General features: G+C 48.8%; 7 protein-coding genes across 7 annotated transcripts; 2 read left to right on the plus strand and 5 right to left on the minus strand.

Moving 5' to 3' along the window:
- Positions 1–91: 91 nt before the first annotated feature.
- Positions 92–2,078, minus strand: PHATRDRAFT_45761 (predicted protein). The gene is made up of 2 exons (XM_002180151.1): positions 1,222–2,078; positions 92–1,141 (listed from the first exon to the last, which is right to left on the minus strand). Exons 1-2 carry the CDS (start codon positions 1,946–1,948, stop codon positions 198–200), a joined length of 1,671 nt encoding a protein of 556 aa, XP_002180187.1. The 5' UTR covers positions 1,949–2,078; the 3' UTR covers positions 92–197.
- Positions 2,079–2,506: 428 nt separating this feature from the next.
- Positions 2,507–4,093, minus strand: PHATRDRAFT_27323 (predicted protein). The gene has a single exon (XM_002180152.1). It carries the CDS (start codon positions 3,997–3,999, stop codon positions 2,533–2,535), a length of 1,467 nt encoding a protein of 488 aa, XP_002180188.1. The 5' UTR covers positions 4,000–4,093; the 3' UTR covers positions 2,507–2,532.
- A 945-nt stretch (positions 4,094–5,038) lies between these two features.
- Positions 5,039–6,386, plus strand: PHATRDRAFT_45763 (predicted protein). Its single transcript, XM_002179952.1, has one exon. It carries the CDS (start codon positions 5,109–5,111, stop codon positions 6,207–6,209), a length of 1,101 nt encoding a protein of 366 aa, XP_002179988.1. The 5' UTR covers positions 5,039–5,108; the 3' UTR covers positions 6,210–6,386.
- A 1,645-nt stretch (positions 6,387–8,031) lies between these two features.
- Positions 8,032–12,843, plus strand: PHATRDRAFT_45764 (predicted protein; the record flags this gene model as incomplete). Its single annotated transcript, XM_002179953.1, has 1 exon — positions 8,032–12,843. One exon carries the CDS (start codon positions 8,032–8,034, stop codon positions 12,841–12,843), a length of 4,812 nt encoding a protein of 1,603 aa, XP_002179989.1.
- A 97-nt stretch (positions 12,844–12,940) lies between these two features.
- PHATRDRAFT_45765 (predicted protein) lies at positions 12,941–15,066 on the minus strand. The gene is made up of 3 exons (XM_002180153.1): positions 14,831–15,066; positions 13,784–14,761; positions 12,941–13,704 (listed from the first exon to the last, which is right to left on the minus strand). The coding sequence occupies exons 1-3, from the start codon at positions 14,966–14,968 to the stop codon at positions 13,024–13,026; spliced, it is 1,797 nt and encodes a 598-aa protein (XP_002180189.1). The 5' UTR covers positions 14,969–15,066; the 3' UTR covers positions 12,941–13,023.
- A 1,213-nt stretch (positions 15,067–16,279) lies between these two features.
- KCT1 (beta-ketoacyl-coa thiolase) lies at positions 16,280–17,440 on the minus strand (the record flags this gene model as incomplete). Its single annotated transcript, XM_002180154.1, has 1 exon — positions 16,280–17,440. One exon carries the CDS (start codon positions 17,438–17,440, stop codon positions 16,280–16,282), a length of 1,161 nt encoding a protein of 386 aa, XP_002180190.1.
- A 443-nt stretch (positions 17,441–17,883) lies between these two features.
- PHATRDRAFT_45766 (predicted protein) lies at positions 17,884–18,745 on the minus strand. The gene has a single exon (XM_002180155.1). The coding sequence runs from the start codon at positions 18,646–18,648 to the stop codon at positions 18,043–18,045; it is 606 nt and encodes a 201-aa protein (XP_002180191.1). The 5' UTR covers positions 18,649–18,745; the 3' UTR covers positions 17,884–18,042.
- Between the last annotated feature and the right edge of the window lie 1,220 nt (positions 18,746–19,965).

Raw genomic sequence — 19,965 nt, forward strand, 5'->3', positions numbered from 1 at the left:
TTCATCTCCACCGTTTTAAAAACGTAAGTGATCCACAACTAACAGCAAGTGCAGCGTCCAAATATATATAAACCATCGCTAGCTATGATCTGGGATACATCGCTTTGTTTTGTGTATTTTAAGTAGTACGCGTTCCGGTCACCATGCAATCTCTGATCCTTACTGCGATGTGAAACGAGTCAAGGAGTCCGAATGGCTTAGGAGTCATCCCCGGAGAACACGAATTCTCGCAGTAGTTGCGGCGCCGAACTTTCGAATAAGATATCATGCAAAAAACGCTCGAGCAAAAACACCTTGAGTGATAGATATCCGGCGTCAAGGCATCGGTACCAGCGTTGGCGTTTTTTGAGCAGCCGCCAGCTTGTAATCGCGTTGGGTAAGTGTTCCGTCTCGGGTTCTTCCGTAACCGCCAAGGGACTCATGTTGGCAATCGCGGAGGCACAGCCTTCGTGCGAGTGCGTGACAATCTGCGCCAAACGTTCAAAATCCCGGTACCGTTTCCACAGCCCTATGGTGTCCCGGATACTCCCCTCCCGGTAAATGACGAGAAATTGTGCATATTTGCCGTACTTTTTCGATTCCACAACTCGATAACTTGCGACACTGATGTTAACGGTATCGACCCCGGCAATGGGACCACTTGGCTCGGCGTAGCGGGGAAAACTTTTGCTCACGGTAGTCCCAAAAACGTTGTCGCCGCGGATTAATACTTTCAAATCGCCATCGCTGGTGGAACCCTTGACAGTTTTGTTTACTACTACCTGCTGACGAGTGTCGTTGTCTGCCCCGTCCGTCAATCGAAATACCAAAGCCGCTTCGGCCGCATCGGTCTGGGGATCTTGTTGCACCGAGATAGATGCGAGGTTGTAGTTGGCCAAATCGCTCCCATCGGCGGTAGATCCTTCAAAGTTACCTTCGGCAAAAGGACTCATGCAAATGGGCGAGGCGGCCGTTAGCACGTCTACCGGAAGGGAGTACTGGACCTGAGATTTTGCAAAGTTCTGGGCCCACATGCGTTCATAGAATGCGCGTTCATCCACAGGCTGAGGTGGACGATTCCCGGCGGTGTATTTCCAAAGTTTCTGATTGCTCAAGGATTCTTCCAACACGTACGTTGGAGCGGTTACAGCCATGGAGGAGTCTGGTAGAAGAACGTATGGAGCCGTGTAAGAACGAGATTTGAAAGGAGAATGTAATCGAGTCGACAGATTGCATAATTACCTTTGTCCATGTGCTTAATCATAGTCGAAACGGGTTCTCCCGAAACTTCCGATACTAATCCTGTCCTGCTCACAGTTGGCGTCTGTTTCTTATCGTGCGCGAAAAGGTGTTCAGAGCTTTGGTGTACGTCTTTGAACCAGCCCCAATCACGACTACTATTTTGACTGCTTGCCCGCCCCAGTGAGCCTGAGCTAGAGTCACCATTAACCGAATCCATACGTTGAAAGTCACTGGCCGTGCGCTTCATACCGGAGGGAATAGATTCGTTCGGCGCCTGGTGTTGTTCCTCTTGCATGCTAGCTTCTTCCATGTCCACATTCTCGTTGGCAGATTCCACTTCGTTGAACGTGTTATCGAAGTTAACTCGTTGGTCTTCCGCTACCGCTGCGGCTTCTTCTTCGTCGCCAGAAAGACTGGAGTGTGAAACGGCATCACTGAGATTGCGACGAATCATTTGCAACGGGGCTCCGGTAATCAACGGGGAAGTACTTCTGATATTGCTACTGTTATAATTCAATCCAGTCTTTTCATCCACATCCATTGATTGCAGACCTTCCGGTTCGACTACATTCAAAGGGGTATTTTCAGAGCGACAGTTAAAAGGCTGCTCTGCTTCGTCGATTGCGGCGGAAGGAGCGTTATTCGATCCTCTTCGATGGTGCGCTCCGCTAGGGTTCGATTGATGCTGAGCCGGAATAACGTCTACTTCCGAAATGACTCGCCTCATCAATTATCTAGTATCGGAAATAAAGGTGTAAGAAGCTTTGGAGCGCAAGCAAACGTGGTATCAAAGAGGGGTTGACCGGCTAGTAGGAGGCGGCAGACGGTACAATTATTTGTCAGAAACACATCCGCTGCAACGGTACTTTTCTGGTTCCAAAGTTCGTTACAGCGTCTCCGAACACGAGCGAGCGCACGCGTCGACGGTGTATCATTTTGCGTGCCAGGAAACGAGCGACGCCGTGGCGGGACACGAGACAGATGTGAGACTTTTTCGATCCCCGCAGCTGTTCGTACTGTTCCTACGGGTACTCTCCCGGAGGTATTTTGGGTGACGGACAGACTGAGGTGTCAGACCCAAGTTCGAATCGAATCAGATTCATGATAGTTTCGATGTCGAGAAAACTGTCTCTCTCTTTGTTCTTCCATCATGGTCTGCTTCTACCGTTTCCTCTTTTCCTCTTAGAGCGACAAGTTGAGACTAGCGTTTCCTTAGTGATGCGGGGCGGCGAATTCCCGTACTCGAGTTGCTGGATCAATGACAATACTCAAAGTAAATGAATATGAGCTACAAGTTAGGGTTATAGAATCTTAGTCTTGTATTTCTACGACACCCGCACGTTTCTTTCCCGCGCGCAGTGTTACTTCTGTGGCACCGCCAAAATCTGTTAGTATCAATACACCGTTCTCGTCCGCAATCGGGGTCTCACCCAAACGGGCACCGCCACCTTGAATTAAACGTCGGGCTTCCTTTTTACTATTCGCCAGCTTCAGCTTGACCAGCAAGTCCAAGAATCGGACACCATTCGTTTCTAGATCCGTCTTACTCGCATAGACGCGCGGTAAACTTTCCGTGTCACTGCCACCGCCGGCAAACATGGTCTCGATTGTCTTGTGAATTGCCTCTAAACTGTCTGAACCGTGCAACAAGGCCGTAGCCTCGTCGGCCAGTACAATCTTGGCCTGATTGATCTCCGCGCCTTGTAGCTTTTCCAATTCGGCAACTTTGTCGAGAGGCAGTTCAGTAAACAGCTTCAAGAAACGAATCACGTCGGCGTCGTCCGTGTTGCGCCAGAATTGCCAGTAATCGTAGGAGGACAGTCGGGCTGCGTTCAGCCAAACCGCGCCGTTGGCAGTTTTGCCCATCTTTTTGCCGTCCGAGGTCGTAATAAGCGGAGCCGTCAGGGCAAATAACTGAGCACTTTCCAGTTTGCGTCCGAGCTCAGTACCCGAAATCATGTTGCCCCATTGATCACTGCCACCCAGCTGCAGAATTGTCTTGTGTCGACGGTACAATTCCAAAAAGTCGTAGGCTTGTAAAATCATGTAATTGAATTCCAGAAACGAAAAAGGCGCTTCACGAGTGAGCCGCTGTTTGACCGACTCGAAACTAAGCATGCGATTGATCGTGAAGTGAGTTCCGTAGGTTCGCAAGAAATCCAAGTACTTAATTTCCGACAGCCACTCGTCGTTGTTAACCATGATGGCGTCGGTTGGTTTTTCGTCCCCAAAAGTCAGGAATTGCTGAAATACCTTGCTAATACCGTCCGTATTTTGTTGAATAATTTCGTCCGTGAGCAGTACCCGTGATTCGTCCTTACCGGTGGGATCTCCCACCTTGCTGGTGCCGCCCCCGATAAGTACCACCGGTCGATGTCCCGATCGCTGCAAATGCCGTAGGATCATAATCTGTAGCAAGCTTCCCACGTGTAGACTATCCGCAGTTGCGTCGAATCCCAAATACGCCGCCTGGGGGCCTTCGCACAATTTGGCATCGAGATCGCGAATGTTGGTGCACTGGTGAAGGAATCCGCGATCGCGCATCGTTTGCAGAAACTCGGACTGGAGCGTTTCTAGACTTTCTGCTTCTTGCACGTAAATAGAAGAGTCCGTGTCCGCAGCAGGAACCAGAGCCTCGGTTGCCGCAGTAGAAAACAACCGATAGGCAGTAGGTGCTCGTTGTCGTCCAATGGACCGACCAACACCAAACGCGGTCGTCGTTCGACCAATGGCCGCGCCACAAAAGAAACCAATGCCACTAGCCATACTCAGCTTCATTTTGCAATTGGCGTCAGACAACAGAACTTACGCAAGGTCTAATGAGCACAGCGGTCGAGCCTATGACGATGAATGCTGTGTAGGCGCGTACAGATTGGACAATTACCAACCAATATTGGGCTCTGATTGGAAAGAGGGCAAAGGTCACCGTCAGTGGTCAATTTCTAGGCGCCCATGATGTGTATTTCCCGATGCAACAATACCCGGATGTACATCAGATTTTAGGTGACTTACCAGTGCGTCAGCGACCGTCCGTCTATCCACCGCTTCACGTAACAGTAAACGTTTCTCCTTATCTATGCCTGACAACTACCGAGAGCTAAAAAAGGCGTTGCTCTTTTGCCTGCATAGAGCGAGGGCATCAAAGAAAGATCAAAGAATGCAAGGAAGAAAAGAAAGTACCATGTTTAAACGTCTTACCATGGTGGCCAGCGAGAAAGAAAATGCAACGGCCAGCTACAACATAATTTTGAGCCTGACTAGAGGAGCTATAGGCTGTGCCGACAACCCATTCAAGCACAAAACCATTCTTCTGCTCTCATTCATCATACTTTTATTGGTCTCCACGGATGCAAAACTCTGGTTCGAAGCGCACTAGGAATACACATAGATCGAAAACCAACAATTAGTCAACGTCTAGGCTTCTCCATTGCTGACGTCATTCCATAACACCCCATCAATCGTGCCCGACGACGTCAAACTGGATTGACTCAGTCGTGCTAAACGCGTCACGTTCCTAGACAACAGGCCGGAGCAGCTGAACGCGGGTCTGCTGTCGTGCGGCCATCTGTTCCATCAACCGCTACGGACACTCGACAGTACTACTTCGCGTCAAAGGGACATTCATTGCTGACGTCAATCAATAATCAGAATTCTCAATATTCTTGGATTGGCAGTAAGTCTCTGAACGAGTGCTGACGTCGAAGGTTTATACATAGCTTCTGGATGTCTTACTTCAACGAAGTGTCGAGGGTCTCCGAAATTCTGCAAAAATCCATGCAGACCCGGTCTCCCCGCGACGTGCTCACAATCCAAAACTGGCCCCGCGAAGTTCAAGCCGCTCGCTACACGCCTCGCCCCCGACCCGCCTTCATTGACTCGACCGCTCCATGACAATGATGTCTACCCGTAGTACACTTCTCTTCCTAGCCTCTCTCTTGATCTTTGATAATGACAAGCAACAGGCAACGGCATTCACTCCGTTAACGATTTCGAACGGTCGCGTCGGGTGGGTTGCATCGACGACGCGTCGTTCCGCAACGATCTACTCTCCTGATGGTGTTGCCCACGCCTGGGACGAGGACGACTTCTTCTACGACGAAACCGGCACACTGAACGCGAGTCCCCCCAACAGCCCGCACAATGTCTACCAAGAAAGCGGGTTTGGTCCGGATTTGGAAGAACTCGATCCGCACAAGAGTCTCAAATCACTCATTAGCAAAGAAGCCATGCCGGAACTCGCGCGACTAGCTGTCGCCTTTGCTCCGCCGGATCAAGCGCTCGAGTTGGACGAGATCGAACACGTCGAAGTCCTCTCCGTGGACAAGGATCATATCCAGATTGAAGTTGTCCTCTGCGAACGCGACGGGTGTGTTACACTCGCCATTCCTGTCTCCTTTCCCTCGCCTTGTGGGATCGAAGACAAGTTCTCGGAATGCGTAATCGACAACATCGACCTCCTCAACACGGTCGCACACGAAGATCTCGCCAAGCTAGACTCACTCAAGAATCGTCACGAGGATGTGGCACACGACACTCGCACTATGCAAATCCTCAAGTCAACGTCGGATTTAGAACTACCAAGCTGGTGGGAGGCACCCGGACTGGATCGTGTTTTGGCCGACGAGTGCGACAACGTCCGCAATTTGCTCAATGAACTCGAATTCCAGGACGATGTTAAATGCTTAACGGAGCAAGCATTAGCGAATGTCGGTGGTTGCAACGAATGGGCTGTCGACAAGGCCGCTTGTGCCATGGTGGGACCGGCCGGACTTATGCTGCGTGCCACGATTGTAGAAATCGACGCCGACGGCAATGAACCCCGTCGGGAACAAGTTGCGTTCCCAGTCGGATTCGGGAGGTCGGCTCCGACGATTGAAGCTCTGCGTGCGGCGGTCCTCGGTATGGTCGCCGCCGCGTCGTCGGCCGAAGCCAGCGCTGTGGCCGTGCAGGCCAACGCCGACGATGAAGCTGCTCGCCTACGGCGGTAAAGCTACATGCTTGCTTTCTTCTCTTTTGCCCCGCACCCTCATATCCCCTTTGCACTCTCTCGCGCGCATCCGACTGTTCATTGGCAGTGTTTGCAGTTATGAACGATCGAACGAATGAACCTACAATAGACACCCGATACTAAGTACGACACAAATACAATATACACTTACAATAGTACTTGACCATCGCGTATACATGGAGACATCGCTCGCGCCAAATAGATTGCTACTTTTGGGTGGACTCCACTTTCGGTGGAGACTCTTCTTTTGTACAGTCGCGGTGAGATGGATTGGTTGTAGACAACATAGACCTGGCAAAACATTACTTTAATTGCCTCGACGGATGGTTGGATGGGTGCGAGAACACGTTACAGAGTGCGCGACTAGGGTTAAGAAATTCCTCCCGCACTGCGATGCTCCCAGTCAAAGGTCTCCGAAGTTACTCTCAACAGAAACTAACGCTAACCCGCACCTCTCTCTGCTAATGGCACGAGATTTCCGCAAGCTGGTAGGATAGGGCTGGGCTGTCTGGCTCGTAGTATGCGAATCAATGTTAGGCTGTCTGGCTCGTAGTATCCGAATCAATGCTTCTCTGCTCACGTCAAAAGAGTTTAAAATATCGTTGTGCACCAATGGTCCCTCAGCTTTTCGAACGAGACCAGGCGACTAAGATTAAGGAAGTAGCGCGAACCGACAATTCGAATTATCAAATAGGTGATAATCCACACGGTTGGGACAGTTCGCCTTGACAATTAATTGCGTGTTGCCGACAGCAGTACCAGTAGCAATAAGTAGGTGTCCCCGACCATTTGTTGTCATTGTACGTGGTTGCTTGTACGCTTATATTGTCTTTTTACAATGTTTCTAATTAAAACCCAATTAAAAATCAACTATGGCAAATATTTCGACTAGCTTCGTGTGAAATTCCTTTCGTGTGGGTCTCGCGTTTTTGTTACGACAATTTTGGTTTCACAAAATTTTCATTCGACGCGCAACGTTGTTTATTGGGAAAAAGAATACAATAAGGTTAGTGTTTTTACCCGTGAAGCTGGTGTTTCTCGAATCGTTGCGTTTCGAGCTCGTAGGAAGCCGCGTGGAAAGTCGAACAACGTGATTTTCCATCGTGTGGTGGTCGCGAAGTATCACCTGCGGACGAATTTCCCTCGATCTGTGAGTGCTTGATCGTGTTTTCAACCCAACTGTCTGTCCTGGTCTATAGAGAGGGCCTTTTGTGTCGACGAGCTCACGAGGAAAGGCTTTGTGCGTTCCGTTTTGCCGTACCTTCTTTCACGATCATGGTCGGAAACCACGCCACGATCACTCGTACCCCCAGCTGCGTAGAGCGCTACGGTGTAGATTGATTGTTCGCTTGTGCGGTACGACTGACAGACCGTGGTGTCGAGCAACAAGTCAGCGGGCCATCCGCACCATGGGAAAGCATGCCGTTCTTCGTCAAAAATCCATTTTTTGCATTTCATCTCTTCCTCTGTGTATGTTTCTTTTGTGTGGGAGGTAGTCGCTTACGAACAGCCTGGCGGGACCAGATTCCATCGTGTATATCTGTTTTGGACTCAATTTTGCTTAGGACGCAGCGCCCCCGAAAAGCTGTCGTTCTCACTCGGTTTCTTCTTCCTTTCTTTAGACTCTTGTTGAAACCTATTACTGCGTTTGGGCTACTGGAGCTGTTTTGAATGTTGAGGAGAAGGGCGACAAATAATTTTGAATAAATCGTCTGCATCGTCGGATTGACCGAAGCAATCACGGAGCACTGCTCACTTGATTGATCCTTCGCTTGGAATACACGTAGACGCACGGCCACAGAATGCAAGCCTCGCAAGCCCAACTGCAGCCACAACAGGCGCCGCCGGTTGCCGCCCCGCTTCCGTCAGCGGCGGCGCAACAAGGATCGGCGGCGGCGCCGGCAGTGTCGCACTACTCATCACAGCACTTGTCACAGGTGCCGGCTGCGCAACCCGGTCTGGCGCCGCAATCGCAAGGAGTTGTTCATCAACAGCGCCCAGTGTCGCAAGGTATAAACTATACGACGCAAACGTCACAATCGCAGACGCCGGCTCAGCAGCAGGCTCCCCCGCAACAGCATTTCCCTCACCAAGGACTCAACGGCGGATGGCAAAGCGATAAGGACTATCAAGAGCGCCGGAAAATGATCGCCAAGATTGTGCATCTACTGCAACAGCGCAAGCCGAATGCTCCGCAGGAATGGTTGAAGAAACTTCCGCAAATGGCGAAAAGATTGGAAGAGTCGCTGTATCGCACAGCAACGTCCTTTGAAGAGTATAACGATGCCAACACGTTGAAGCATCGTTTGCAGCAGTTGGCGGTGAACATTGGCCAAAAGACCAAGAAGCTGCAACAACAGCAGGCGTTGTTGGCTCAACAGAGACTACAGCAGCAGCAACAACAACAACAGGTTCGGCAGCAGTCTGATACAACTCAGTACACTCCCCAGGTACCGCCATCTACTTCACAGCAAGCATTAATACAGCCGCAGACGCAGCAAGGTCTAATACCTCAAGTGAAGAGCGCCGCGCCACCTGCGTCACAAGTACAAGGTCAACGGATGGTAAACATGTCGGAAATCAACCCGATAATGGGACAACCGACCCAACAACAGCAAAGCGCCCCAGCTCCACAACCGCCGCCTCTCCAGCAAGTGCAGTACACACAAAAGCCGCCCGTGGCCCCCATTTCAGCCCCCACTCCTCAGGCTCCCGCACCGGCCGCAAACGGCCCCAATGGCCAGGCTTCTGGTCGACAAGTTTCGGATCGTCAACAGGTGTTACGCCATCAACAGCAACGGCTGCTGCTACTGCGACACGCTGCCAAATGTCAGCATGAAGACGGAAAATGCCCAGTAACGCCGCATTGCGCTGGGATGAAGAGATTGTGGAAGCATATTGCCGAATGCAAGGATCAAAAATGTCTTGTACCGCATTGCGTCAGTTCCCGGTACGTGTTAAGTCATTATCACCGATGCAAGGACGTTCGTTGTCCAGTGTGTGGCCCAGTAAGGGAAGCCATTCATCGAAGCCACGAAAAGCAGAAACAGATGCAGGCCCTAAAACAGCGACATCAGCAGGCCGTACAGCAACAGGGCCAACCTCAGAATGCGACTTCAGCGCCCGCCGCTATCGGTGCTTTGCCAGTCCCCGCTCCTCCTGGACATAGTTTGGAACCTGTTACCAAGAAACAGCGCACCGCGCCCATTACAGCTTTGAGAGCTCCGATCATGCCAGTTCAGCGACTTCAGCAGCCACCAGGTACTCGTCCGGCCGTTTCGCATCCAACCACAGTAAGACCTGGATATACCGGAAGTCAACCTCCCATCACTTCTGGTCCTGGTGGTCCACCGGTTGCGCAAGTACCTGGCCTAGCGTTTGCGAACGGACAAGTAGTAATGCCGAAACATTCAGGACCAAAGCCACAAGAAGATCACACTTTGATCAACTGCTTCTCTGTCCAGCAAATTGAGACGCACATATCTTCCTTGAGCAATGGGTTGGTCCTGCCTCCGCAGAAATTGAAAACGAAAGGATTGGACGCTCTTAAAACGCTGCAGTCGCACCAACATGCGTGGGTATTCAACACTCCAGTGGATCCCGTGGAACTCGGCTTGCCGGACTACTTTGAGGTCATCAAAAAACCAATGGATCTAGGGACAATAAGGAAGAAGCTCGAAAATGGCGTTTATCAGAGGCTGGACGACTTCAAAGAGCATGTACTGCTTACATTTGATAACGCCATGATGTACAACCCGGAGGGTTCGGTTGTGTATAACATGGCTAATGAAATGAAGGTAAAGTTTCAGAGCGACTTCGTAAAGCTCATGGAACAACTGAACGCCGAAGAAGATGTCAAGCGAAAGAACGGGGAGGCCTGTTGTTTATGCGGATGTGAAAAGCTGCTATTTGAGCCTCCTGTATTTTATTGCAACGGAATAAATTGCCCTTCGAAGCGAATTCGGCGAAACAGTTATTACTACATTGGAGGGAACAACCAATATCACTGGTGTCACCAGTGCTATCAAGAACTCCGCGACAATTCAACCATTGATTTAGGCGACCTTTCCGTTAAAAAAGAAAGTCTCGTGAAGAAGAAGAATGACGAGGTGCACGAAGAGAGCTGGGTACAATGCGATCGTTGTGAAAGATGGGTTCATCAGATTTGTGCTTTATTTAACACTCGGCAAAATAAGGATCAGCGATCCGAATACGCTTGTCCGAAGTGTACAATTGACGAACGAAAGGCAAAAGGCGAGCTTGAGGCAAAATCGTCAACTCCGATGGCAGAGGACCTCCCTCGTACCAAGCTGTCCGAGTACTTGGAGAATCATGTGCGTGAGAAGGTCGATGAGTTCGTTGAACAGAGGTCGCAGGATATGGTTGTTGCTCAAGGTTGCTCTATTGAAGAAGCCAGAAGCAAACTTAAGATGGGAGGTGCAATCACTATCCGACAGGTAACTTCCATGGACAGACGACTTGAGGTCCGAGATAGAATGAAGCAACGCTATGCATTCAAAAACTACCCGGAAGAATTCAATTTTCGGTGTAAATGCATCGTTGTCTTCCAGAATTTGGACGGCGTTGATGTTGTTTTGTTTGGCCTTTACGTATACGAGCATGATGAGAAAAATCCTGCCCCCAACAAGCGGGCCGTCTATGTGTCCTATCTCGATAGTGTTCATTACATGAGACCACGTGATATGCGTACTTTCATTTACCACGAAATTTTAATATCTTATCTTGATTACGTCCGGAGGCGTGGATTTTCGACTGCTCACATTTGGGCTTGTCCGCCGCTTCGCGGAGACGACTACATCCTTTACGCAAAACCAGAGGACCAGAAGACCCCGAAAGACGATCGATTGCGTCAGTGGTACATAGACATGCTGATTGAGGCCCAAAGGCGAGGGATTGTTGGGAAACTTACCAACATGTACGACCTCTATTTTTCCAACGAGAAAAACGATGCAACGGTTGTCCCCTACATGGATGGTGACTACTTTCCTGCTGAGGTTGAGAATATCATCAAGGATATTGAGGAAGGCAAGACGGGAAAGAAAGGCAGTTCGCAAGGCAAAAAGAAAAAAGAAAAAGCCAAACAGAAGAAGAAGTCAGGTCGTGGCGGAACTCGGTCTACGGGATTGGATGAAGACGCTCTTAAAGCGAGCGGATTTCTGCCACCCGGTACTGATTCAAAAAGTCTAGAAGAAGGCGCTCGAGACTACGTCATGGTGAAACTTGGTGAGACCATCCAGCCCATGAAGGAAAGTTTCATTGTGGCTTTCTTAGGCTGGGAAGGGGCGAAAGAGGGAGACATGGTTGTTCCCAATGAGATCCAAGAGCACCGTGACCTGCATGAGATCACTTGGAAACTTAAAAGCAGTAGCACCAAAGCTGATACAGTGGAGACTATCGAGAACGAAAGCGATAGGCAACAGGACGCCGAGATCAAAGATTCTAGGGATAAAAAAGGGGACAGTTCGATAAAGTTAAACGGTACTACTTCAAAGAAGCCGGATGACACGTCCTCAAGCTCAGGAAACATCGAAGACACTGCCAGCACACATAGGGCTCATGTTGACACACCGATGGAAGGGATTGTAAAAAATGAATTTACCGAAACCAATGGAATTTTGCAATCCTCACCTCAAGAGAATAAAGACTCTGAATCCATCAACGCTCCTGCGCTTCGTGTTGGAACTGAGGCTATTGATCGCCCGGATGCTCCGCAGTCCGCGATAACTGCAGCACCAAACACTATTTCTATCCGAGAGGGAAAATTCGCTGCTATGGCGGCCCGGAAACGTGATAGAGAAGGGGAGCCGAAAGAGCCCGAGGAGGTGGAAAGTACAAGTGAGAAGACGAAGGAAGAAAAGCTGACTTCCATAACAGTGACTGATAGCAAGGGCCGTACTGTGAAAGTTTTGGATGACGACGAGGAGGAACTTGACTGCGAGTTTCTAAACAATCGACAGGCGTTCTTAAATCTATGTCAAGGAAATCACTACCAGTTTGATCACCTGCGCCGCGCAAAGCACTCCTCCATGATGGTTTTGTGGCACCTTCACAACAGGGATGCACCAAAATTTGTGCAGCAATGTGCGACTTGCTCCAGAGAACTTCTTACCGGATATCGCTTTAATTGTCCTACATGTGGGGATTTCGATCAGTGCCAAGACTGCATTTCCAACCCGAAGGTTCCTCGGCACCCGCATCAGCTCAAGCCTATTCCGGTGGCCAATGCGCAACAAAACGAATTGACGGAAGCGCAACGCAAGGAACGACAGCGCAGTATCCAGCTTCATATGACTCTTTTGCTGCATGCTGCTACGTGTAGCTCGCCGAAGTGTCCGTCAGCCAATTGTACAAAGATGAAGGGTCTTTTAAAGCACGGCGCGCAATGCCAAGTGAAGGCCACTGGCGGTTGCAACGTATGCAAGAGAATATGGGCTTTACTGCAAATTCATGCTCGTCAGTGCAAAGCGAAGTCTTGCCCTGTTCCGAATTGTATGGCAATCCGTGAAAGAGTTCGCCAATTGAAAAAGCAACAACAGGCGATGGATGACCGTCGTCGCCAAGAAATGAATCGAGCTTACAGGGGGAAGCGCTAATTTCGTGGATTGCGTAAATAAAATGGGCTCAATTGAGAGTTCGCTCGATAGGAGTATGTTATGTACACTACGCCATTTTTTCTATCAGCAATAGTTTGTTGACGTTGACTGATGAAATTTAATTGCAAAATGTATACGTCTTCTAAATGCTAGCCCAACGGAAACTGTACAAGGGATAATTTACAATTCCTGGGCGTACCCCATCGTGCGTTTGTAAGTGAGCTTTTCGTATGTCGTTGCTCGATCTTTCGACCAGTTTCCCGAGCTCGTCCGCCGCTGGTACCGGGTCTTCCTTTGATCAAAGATGGCCTCAAGATCACAGGTCTGGACTTCTCCGAAAATCTCGTCTGGATCTAACGTTCCGGTGTTCACTGTGTATTGCTTTTCTAGCGCAGGGATCAAGTTACTTTTTTCAGCCCACATCGGAACGCGCTTGCGTGGTTTACGGCTTTCCTCGTCCGAATCACTGTCACTCTCGCTTGCCTCACGATCAGACATTTCGTACGTGTCTATTGGGGAGAGCATCTGAGATCGTTTCGACTTCGAGGAGCACTTTAGACTCTGTTTCTTGACTCTCGGGCCAGGCGGTGTTGTCTTGTACTGTTCCTTACTAGTGCTGAAGCCGTTTGTAGTAGATACGTTAGCTTTGGTGAGTGTCGATACAGCGGATGATGCCGTCTTGTACGCGGATGAGGTCGCGCTCTTGGTAGCAGCGGCAGCCTTTTGCCTAATTTTAGACAGCATCTTGCTCTTGTCGGCAACAGAAACACCAGGAATGCCACTTTTGGCACTGCTTCCACTAATCTTCAAGGATGAAAGAGATGGAGTCGAAAGCGCTTTCGAAGAGAGCATTGGTTTACTCTAAATTTTTATAAATGCAAGGATTAGAAATGCGCATGTAGCTAAGCCTGGAAGCAGCATTATTCTCCAACCCACTTACCATTCCTCGAATTTCAGCAAGACGAGCTTTTCGAGCTTCGTTCTTTTCCTTCACAAGTTTCGACTTGATTGACAAAACATCGCTTTCTGATTTGTTTCCCAGGTTTGCTGACGAAAGGCCTTCAGACAAAGGCGTAGCCGAGACAACACGGCTGGATGACGACGATGTCTCCGAAACCAGACTTGACTTGAAAGATTGGGGCTCATTGTTTTCGTCCACGCTAATTGGGTTAGACAGGCTTCCAACAGGAATGAAATCCTTTGGGGAATGAGAAGAGCCATTTTTGGAAGAAAACAACTCAATTGCCGTTTTGACCTTCGACGGAGGAGCCTTTGCCGTTTCTTGTGGTACATCCAGATCGACTCCTGACTGCTGCACTTTTAGAACCCTTTCCAAAGTTTCCTCAGGCTTAATAATTGGTTCAATATTGTTTTCCCAATCCATTGGCGCTGGTTCATGTTCTGCAACATCAGTGTTCTCTCCCGGTTGAATAGTGTTGTCCTGACAGCTCGGCTGTGAACAGCTTGACGTAGATCGAGCTACCACCTCAAGATCCATCACACATGATGCCACAGAATCCCTCTCGCTTTCCGTTACCAAACGTTCACGGCTGTCCGGTGCTTCAGAATGTTCCTGCTCGATTTCTAGCAGTTCCCTGGACGATCGCGATTGTGCCAAGGGCGCCGGTTGCGAAGAATCTGCAGTTGCCACAGCAACACCTACTTCGTGTCCGGCGGCTTCTTCAGCCATCGATTCTAAGAGACGTGTTCGTAGAACTGCTTTGACTCCTACTCCATTCAAATGGCGTTCTTTAAGTCTTTCTTTAAGATCTGCCACACGCAAAGCATGCACTTCGTCGACAAGAGCTTTGGGTAGCGCATCTTCGGCGGTGGGATTTTCTTTAATTTTTTTGGGGGCAGGCTCGTCAGCATTTCGAACGTTTTCAATGCGGCTATTTTCAATCTGTAACTTGTAAGCCTGCCAAAAAGGAATGTGAGCTAGAGCGCCGAAACGATCCATATCTCTTTATTGAGCCAGGTAACGTATTTTGATTGTACTGGCGAGCCATTCGCCGATTGCGACCGCATTTGCTTGGAGAGGCAACAGCGATTCCTCTCGCTTTATTCGGATACTTCCGACACACTTAGTCACCGACTCTACGACAGAGTTGGAACGAGGAGGCATCGTATTGAAATTTCTACTACTGATCAGAGGAAGAGGCCAAGTCTGAAAGATGGTAGGCTTTGAAGACCGCAATGCAAGTCATCGTTCACCGAAATACAGCTCTTAAAAATGGGCGATAGTTGCGATTGGATGTTGGCACGAATTTTTTCGCCTTCGAGTTGGCGCGCGCGTTGGGATAGGCTTATTTAATGATTAAAATATGTCGTATTGTTAATATATTTTAAGTCTACATAAGTGGATGATGAAGTCTCTTAACTAATAAATCAAGACGGTCTCGTTATAGACGTTAAATCGCGCCGGGGGAGTCAAGGGAGGGTTGCGTACATCGGCAAGAAGCGATTCTATTGCAGTTACCTTCTTTCCGTAAGGGTTATGGCGTATTGGTCTGTGCGCCTGTCATTTACTATGAACCTGCTTTCTGTAAATGCAATCCAGTGTTTGGAGTCAGGCATTTCTTAAGGTTTTCTGTGATTGACTGCCAGCAGCCTTCACCTTGCCTTTACACTCACTTGCTCTAAGGACAACGGGTATCTTTGGCATCAGAAACAGCGCAGGAGCAGCTCTGTATAATGTTCCCCAAAAATCTACAGCAACTGTGAGAATGGCTGCTCAAACCTGGGAGCTCGATACAATGGAACTGACGGCGCTTGGTCGGACCTTTTGAGACGCGAAAGTGATTGCCGGCATATGCAAGACTTTTGCGTGCAGCGTTAAGATTGGAAACAAGTAATGCCCCTATAGTATCTGTTCCGGCACTGTGTCGTACGGTTGTCGTCAGCGTAGTAACGACCCTTTGGTATCGCCAACTTTCGGCTCCACGAGGTGGATTCAAAGTAAGAGAGAAATCGAAACATCAGCTCCTGTTTTGGCACGAACAAAGCCGACCACAAAGACTACAACGCAAAGTCCATCAAAGTACCATTCCCAGAAACCTGGGGTCATTCCCACCAGGAAGCCTACGGGCATGCCGGTGAAGGACCCATCAGACGAACAAACGCATGATACGCGGCGGAAGGCGAATCCTGTGAAAGCTCAAATACTTGTTGTGGTCAGCTCCCTTATCTTGGACTTCTTCCAAAGTACTCCACAGGTCGTGTCAGAAGGAGTGGAGCTAGCGGACCTGTTAATCAGCTTGAATGAAACGTGACATTTTAGAGCTCTTTTGGGCAGAAACGTCTTTCACAGTCAAGTAGAGTACCGGACGGGAGATCGATAGTTTTGATACCATTTGCCATCAAAGATGTAGAAATAATGTCTAGATTGTAGGTGTCCATCGAGCAAGCCATTATCGAGTAACCTGAAGGAATAAGTTTACAGACTAGAACTTGGTTCAGCTTCAATTATGGCGGCTGCCCCCATCCCGGTGCCGATGCACATGCTTATGACACCATATCTTCGCTTGCGGCGGTGAAGTTCGTGCAAGAGCGTGGCGACCATTCTCGCTCCGGTACAGCCCAAGGGGTGCCCGAGGGCAATAGCACCGCCATTGGGATTGACTTTGTCCCAATCCAAACCCAACTCGTCCACGCACCAAGTGGCCTGAGACGCGAAGGCTTCGTTGATCTCAAACAGGTCAATATCACTTTTGGACAACCCAGTCAATTCCAAAACTTTCGGAATGGCGACGGCTGGTCCAATGCCCATAATTTGTGGCGGTACTCCGGCTGTCGCATAGCCGCGCCAGACACCCATGATTTTCAATCCGCGTCGCTGCGCTTCCTTTCGTTTCATAAGTACGACTGCTGCGGCACCGTCCGTAGTTTGAGAAGAGTTTCCTGCTGTCGTAACACCGCTTTTGGAAAAGGCAGGTTTGAGACGAGCCAAGGTTGCTGAATCGGCATCAGGGCGAATGCCGTCATCCTGTGATATGTCACCGACAGGCACAATCTCAGCAGAGAATTTTCCGGATCGTTGGGCTGCCGAAGCCTTCTTATGCGACGTTACCGCGAAAGCATCCAAATCTTCCCGTTTCAGACCATATTTTCGAACGATGGTTTCACTGGTAATTCCCATCGGCAAAAGACAATCCATGGCTGTTCGGGAAGTCTGCATTGTTTCCCAGTCCACTTGCGGCGGTTTGATTGTATTCATCGGATATAGGCTCATGCTCTCGACCCCGGCACCGATACCGATCTGAATCTCGTTAGCAGCGATGCTGTTTGCAACATTGGCAACAGCTTGTAGTCCGGAAGCACACTGTCGGTTGACCGTTTGCAAGGACGTCGTTTCGGGAATCCCCGAAATAATTTGAGCCATGCGGAGGGCAGCAAATCCGGAGGGGGGCATGAGAACATTTCCCACGACAATGTCTTCCACGTCACGAGGAGGGAGCTGCGTTGCTTGAAGTGTCGCTTCCAAGACCGTCTGGAATAAAGTCGAGGGAAGTACATTTGCGAGTCCCCCCTTGCGCGAACGACACATAGGAGTCCTTAACGCCGAAACGATCACTATATCGTCGTCATCTTTCTTCATAGCGTATGAACGCTTCATCGTCTCCAGCTAGTTTTGATGTAAATTTTTGTGCTGAGAGGTCAAGCTTAAAATGCTAAGAAAAGCAATTAACTGTAAATATGAAGCGCTCTATGGATCCACGAAATGGCATCGCAGCTCCGGTGCATCATGGTCTATACTATTACTGTAAATCACTGTCAGTCCGTACGTCACGATATGCGAATCGATTTGATGATTCCTTACATGGGAGGGTAAGGGTTCCCAGACCACGGAATCTCACGGGTGCCTTTGTGGACTCCGTAGGCATAGCTCACAAGATAGGGCAGCCGATCTGTCTTGTTGAGCAGACCAATGCTTTACATTATAACTAACTCTCTGCAGAGGGAGCGCCTACGCGATCCCTTCCGGTGTCCTTATTCAAAGGTCAAATAACTTACTGAATCCCATTGCCGTTGCTGGGGCTAACACACTGAAAGTGAGTTTCGTGCGTGGAGATGCCGGTTTTCAAGCTGATTGTTCTTGAAACACTACAGTACCAGTGTAAACACTCACGTTTCTCCCAGTTTACCTCTTCGTTGAAACGGCTTGCTAGACATTTCTTCAGCTAGTCCTCTACGCTACACCTAATCCACCAACTCGACAAAGAAGTCTTCCGCAAACGCAAACAAGATACGAGCTCCTCCAAGTATCACGAAAGTCGCGATCATGGTTACCACAATAAAAGAAAGAGGCGGAACGTATCCCTTAATCATGCCCCGCAGCGCAATACCCAAAGGCACTGCAACAATCCATCCTTTTCCTGTGGTCACAAGCTCTGCTTGAACTAAGTTGCCGTCGGCCTGTGTTACTGCGTTTATAGAATATACGCCGGTTAGCGGGCTGGTAGCTAGCCAAGCGGCCCAAAAGGGGAACGCCGTAAGAGTGACGGCCCCGATGTCCCATGATCCGTCCGGCGCGTGGGATGCTTTGCCCACAGCGGCAAACCCCAAAATCGCTAGCGAGTCTACCACAGCAAGTGCGGGCCGATCAAGAGGAGAAGACAGGGTTTTCGTCGACTTTTTCTCTTCCATTTGTAGAGCAGTAGTAGAATATTGATAGAGTTCGACAGGCCGCGCGGAAACTAGGCAAGATACCCGATTTGACGCAGGCGTGAAACATCGGGAATTCGGGATCGATAGCGATACCAGCGTAAAAGCTCGAGCCAAAATGGCGATAATCCGGCTCTTCATTGTAAAGTCCCAAAGTATCTCTGACTCTTACTGTATTTGTATACTGTCAAGTATGGATGTGACGGTTCCACGTCCTAATTTGATTGACAGTGAGCCCCATATCTTTACTAGTAAAACTGACGTGACAATCTCAACATGCTACGCGGTTGGAACGGGATGATTTCTCGACTTACATTAACAGTAAGTGTCGCAACTCACAAACGGTCCTCATGTTAAACTGCGTACGACGGACCGTCGCTCAGGGCCGCAAATACGGTAACCGTGTATAAAAATGTAAAAAAATTTCCCATCCACTAACACAGTCAGTAAGAACAAAAATCTGTCAGAGACTGCATCATATATTTATAGTTAGATCGAAATGCATTTGCCTTGTTGATACGGATGGGCAGACGAAATCGAATTGATGTCCAACTACACGTATAGAAATTTGGGCAACGATACCAGGGTCCTTCATACAAAAATAAAAAAAACACTCTGTAGATGTCTCTACTTAAGACGAAAATTAGAATGCCAGAACTTGTAGTTTGTAGGTGTGAGGACCAAGCGAAGTAGAATTGTGCCTTACTCAAAACAGGCGGAAACCACTCAATGAGCATTGCGTATACTGCCCTTGATCAATTAAATTGTTAGGACTAGTATGACGACAGGATGGCTCTAATAACATTTGGCTCTGTCAGTTTGCCATGTAAGTATGTTAGCAATGATTGAACGCTCATGCACTGGGCCCACGGAATTTGGTTTTGTTCGACAAGAAGAGTTCACATATGCAGCTTTACCATCAAATTGTCCCGTATTACTTCGATAACAAATCATCACTTGATGCACCATCTGCGACATTCAAACGACAAGATGTGTCATCATCAACTAATTTTGAACCATTCGTAACGAATGTCTACGGACTTTCTACCTGTGACGGAAAATGTTTGTTTTGCATCAAAAAGAATGAGCATTGCTCACATAACTCCTCTTTTTTGATTTTTCATAAGGAAGGTTTTAACCTTATCAGTGACATTTACTACAAAAGCTTTCACGCTGCAGAATGCAACATTTTCGCATATTTCCACAATCAACTGCATTTGTTTGCAATTATTGTAAGTTTAATCGTGAGTACTATTATTTGCAGAACACCAGAAAAAGGTCTGGGTTGGAGTTCCAAGGACACAAAACATATATATTTACTGCCGTCTTCTCCATTGGTGCATCCATTTCTGGATACAGCGACATCTTTGCATCGATGGTAACGTGCTCAGCGTAAATTTGGAAGCGGAGTCGTCGATCTTCCGAACGATACTCGATTTAAGAATCAAGCGAGAATCG

This window comes from Phaeodactylum tricornutum, chromosome 8 (assembly GCF_000150955.2).
Source record: "Phaeodactylum tricornutum CCAP 1055/1 chromosome 8, whole genome shotgun sequence".
NCBI lineage: Eukaryota > Bacillariophyta > Bacillariophyceae > Surirellales > Neidiaceae > Phaeodactylum > Phaeodactylum tricornutum.

Coding starts and splice junctions, on each gene's coding strand:
- PHATRDRAFT_45761 (XM_002180151.1), bottom strand. CDS start 1,948: ATGAGGCGAGTCATTTCGGAAGTAGACGTTATTCCGGCTCAGCATCAA. Junction 1,142..1,221: donor GATTAAGCACATGGACAAAG/GTAATTATGCAA, acceptor TTCTTCTACCAG/ACTCCTCCATGGCTGTAACC.
- PHATRDRAFT_27323 (XM_002180152.1), bottom strand. CDS start 3,999: ATGAAGCTGAGTATGGCTAGTGGCATTGGTTTCTTTTGTGGCGCGGCC.
- PHATRDRAFT_45763 (XM_002179952.1), top strand. CDS start 5,109: ATGACAATGATGTCTACCCGTAGTACACTTCTCTTCCTAGCCTCTCTC.
- PHATRDRAFT_45765 (XM_002180153.1), bottom strand. CDS start 14,968: ATGCCTCCTCGTTCCAACTCTGTCGTAGAGTCGGTGACTAAGTGTGTC. Junction 14,762..14,830: donor GGCTCGCCAGTACAATCAAA/ATACGTTACCTG, acceptor CCTTTTTGGCAG/GCTTACAAGTTACAGATTGA. Junction 13,705..13,783: donor TTGCTGAAATTCGAGGAATG/GTAAGTGGGTTG, acceptor ATAAAAATTTAG/AGTAAACCAATGCTCTCTTC.
- PHATRDRAFT_45766 (XM_002180155.1), bottom strand. CDS start 18,648: ATGAAGAGCCGGATTATCGCCATTTTGGCTCGAGCTTTTACGCTGGTA.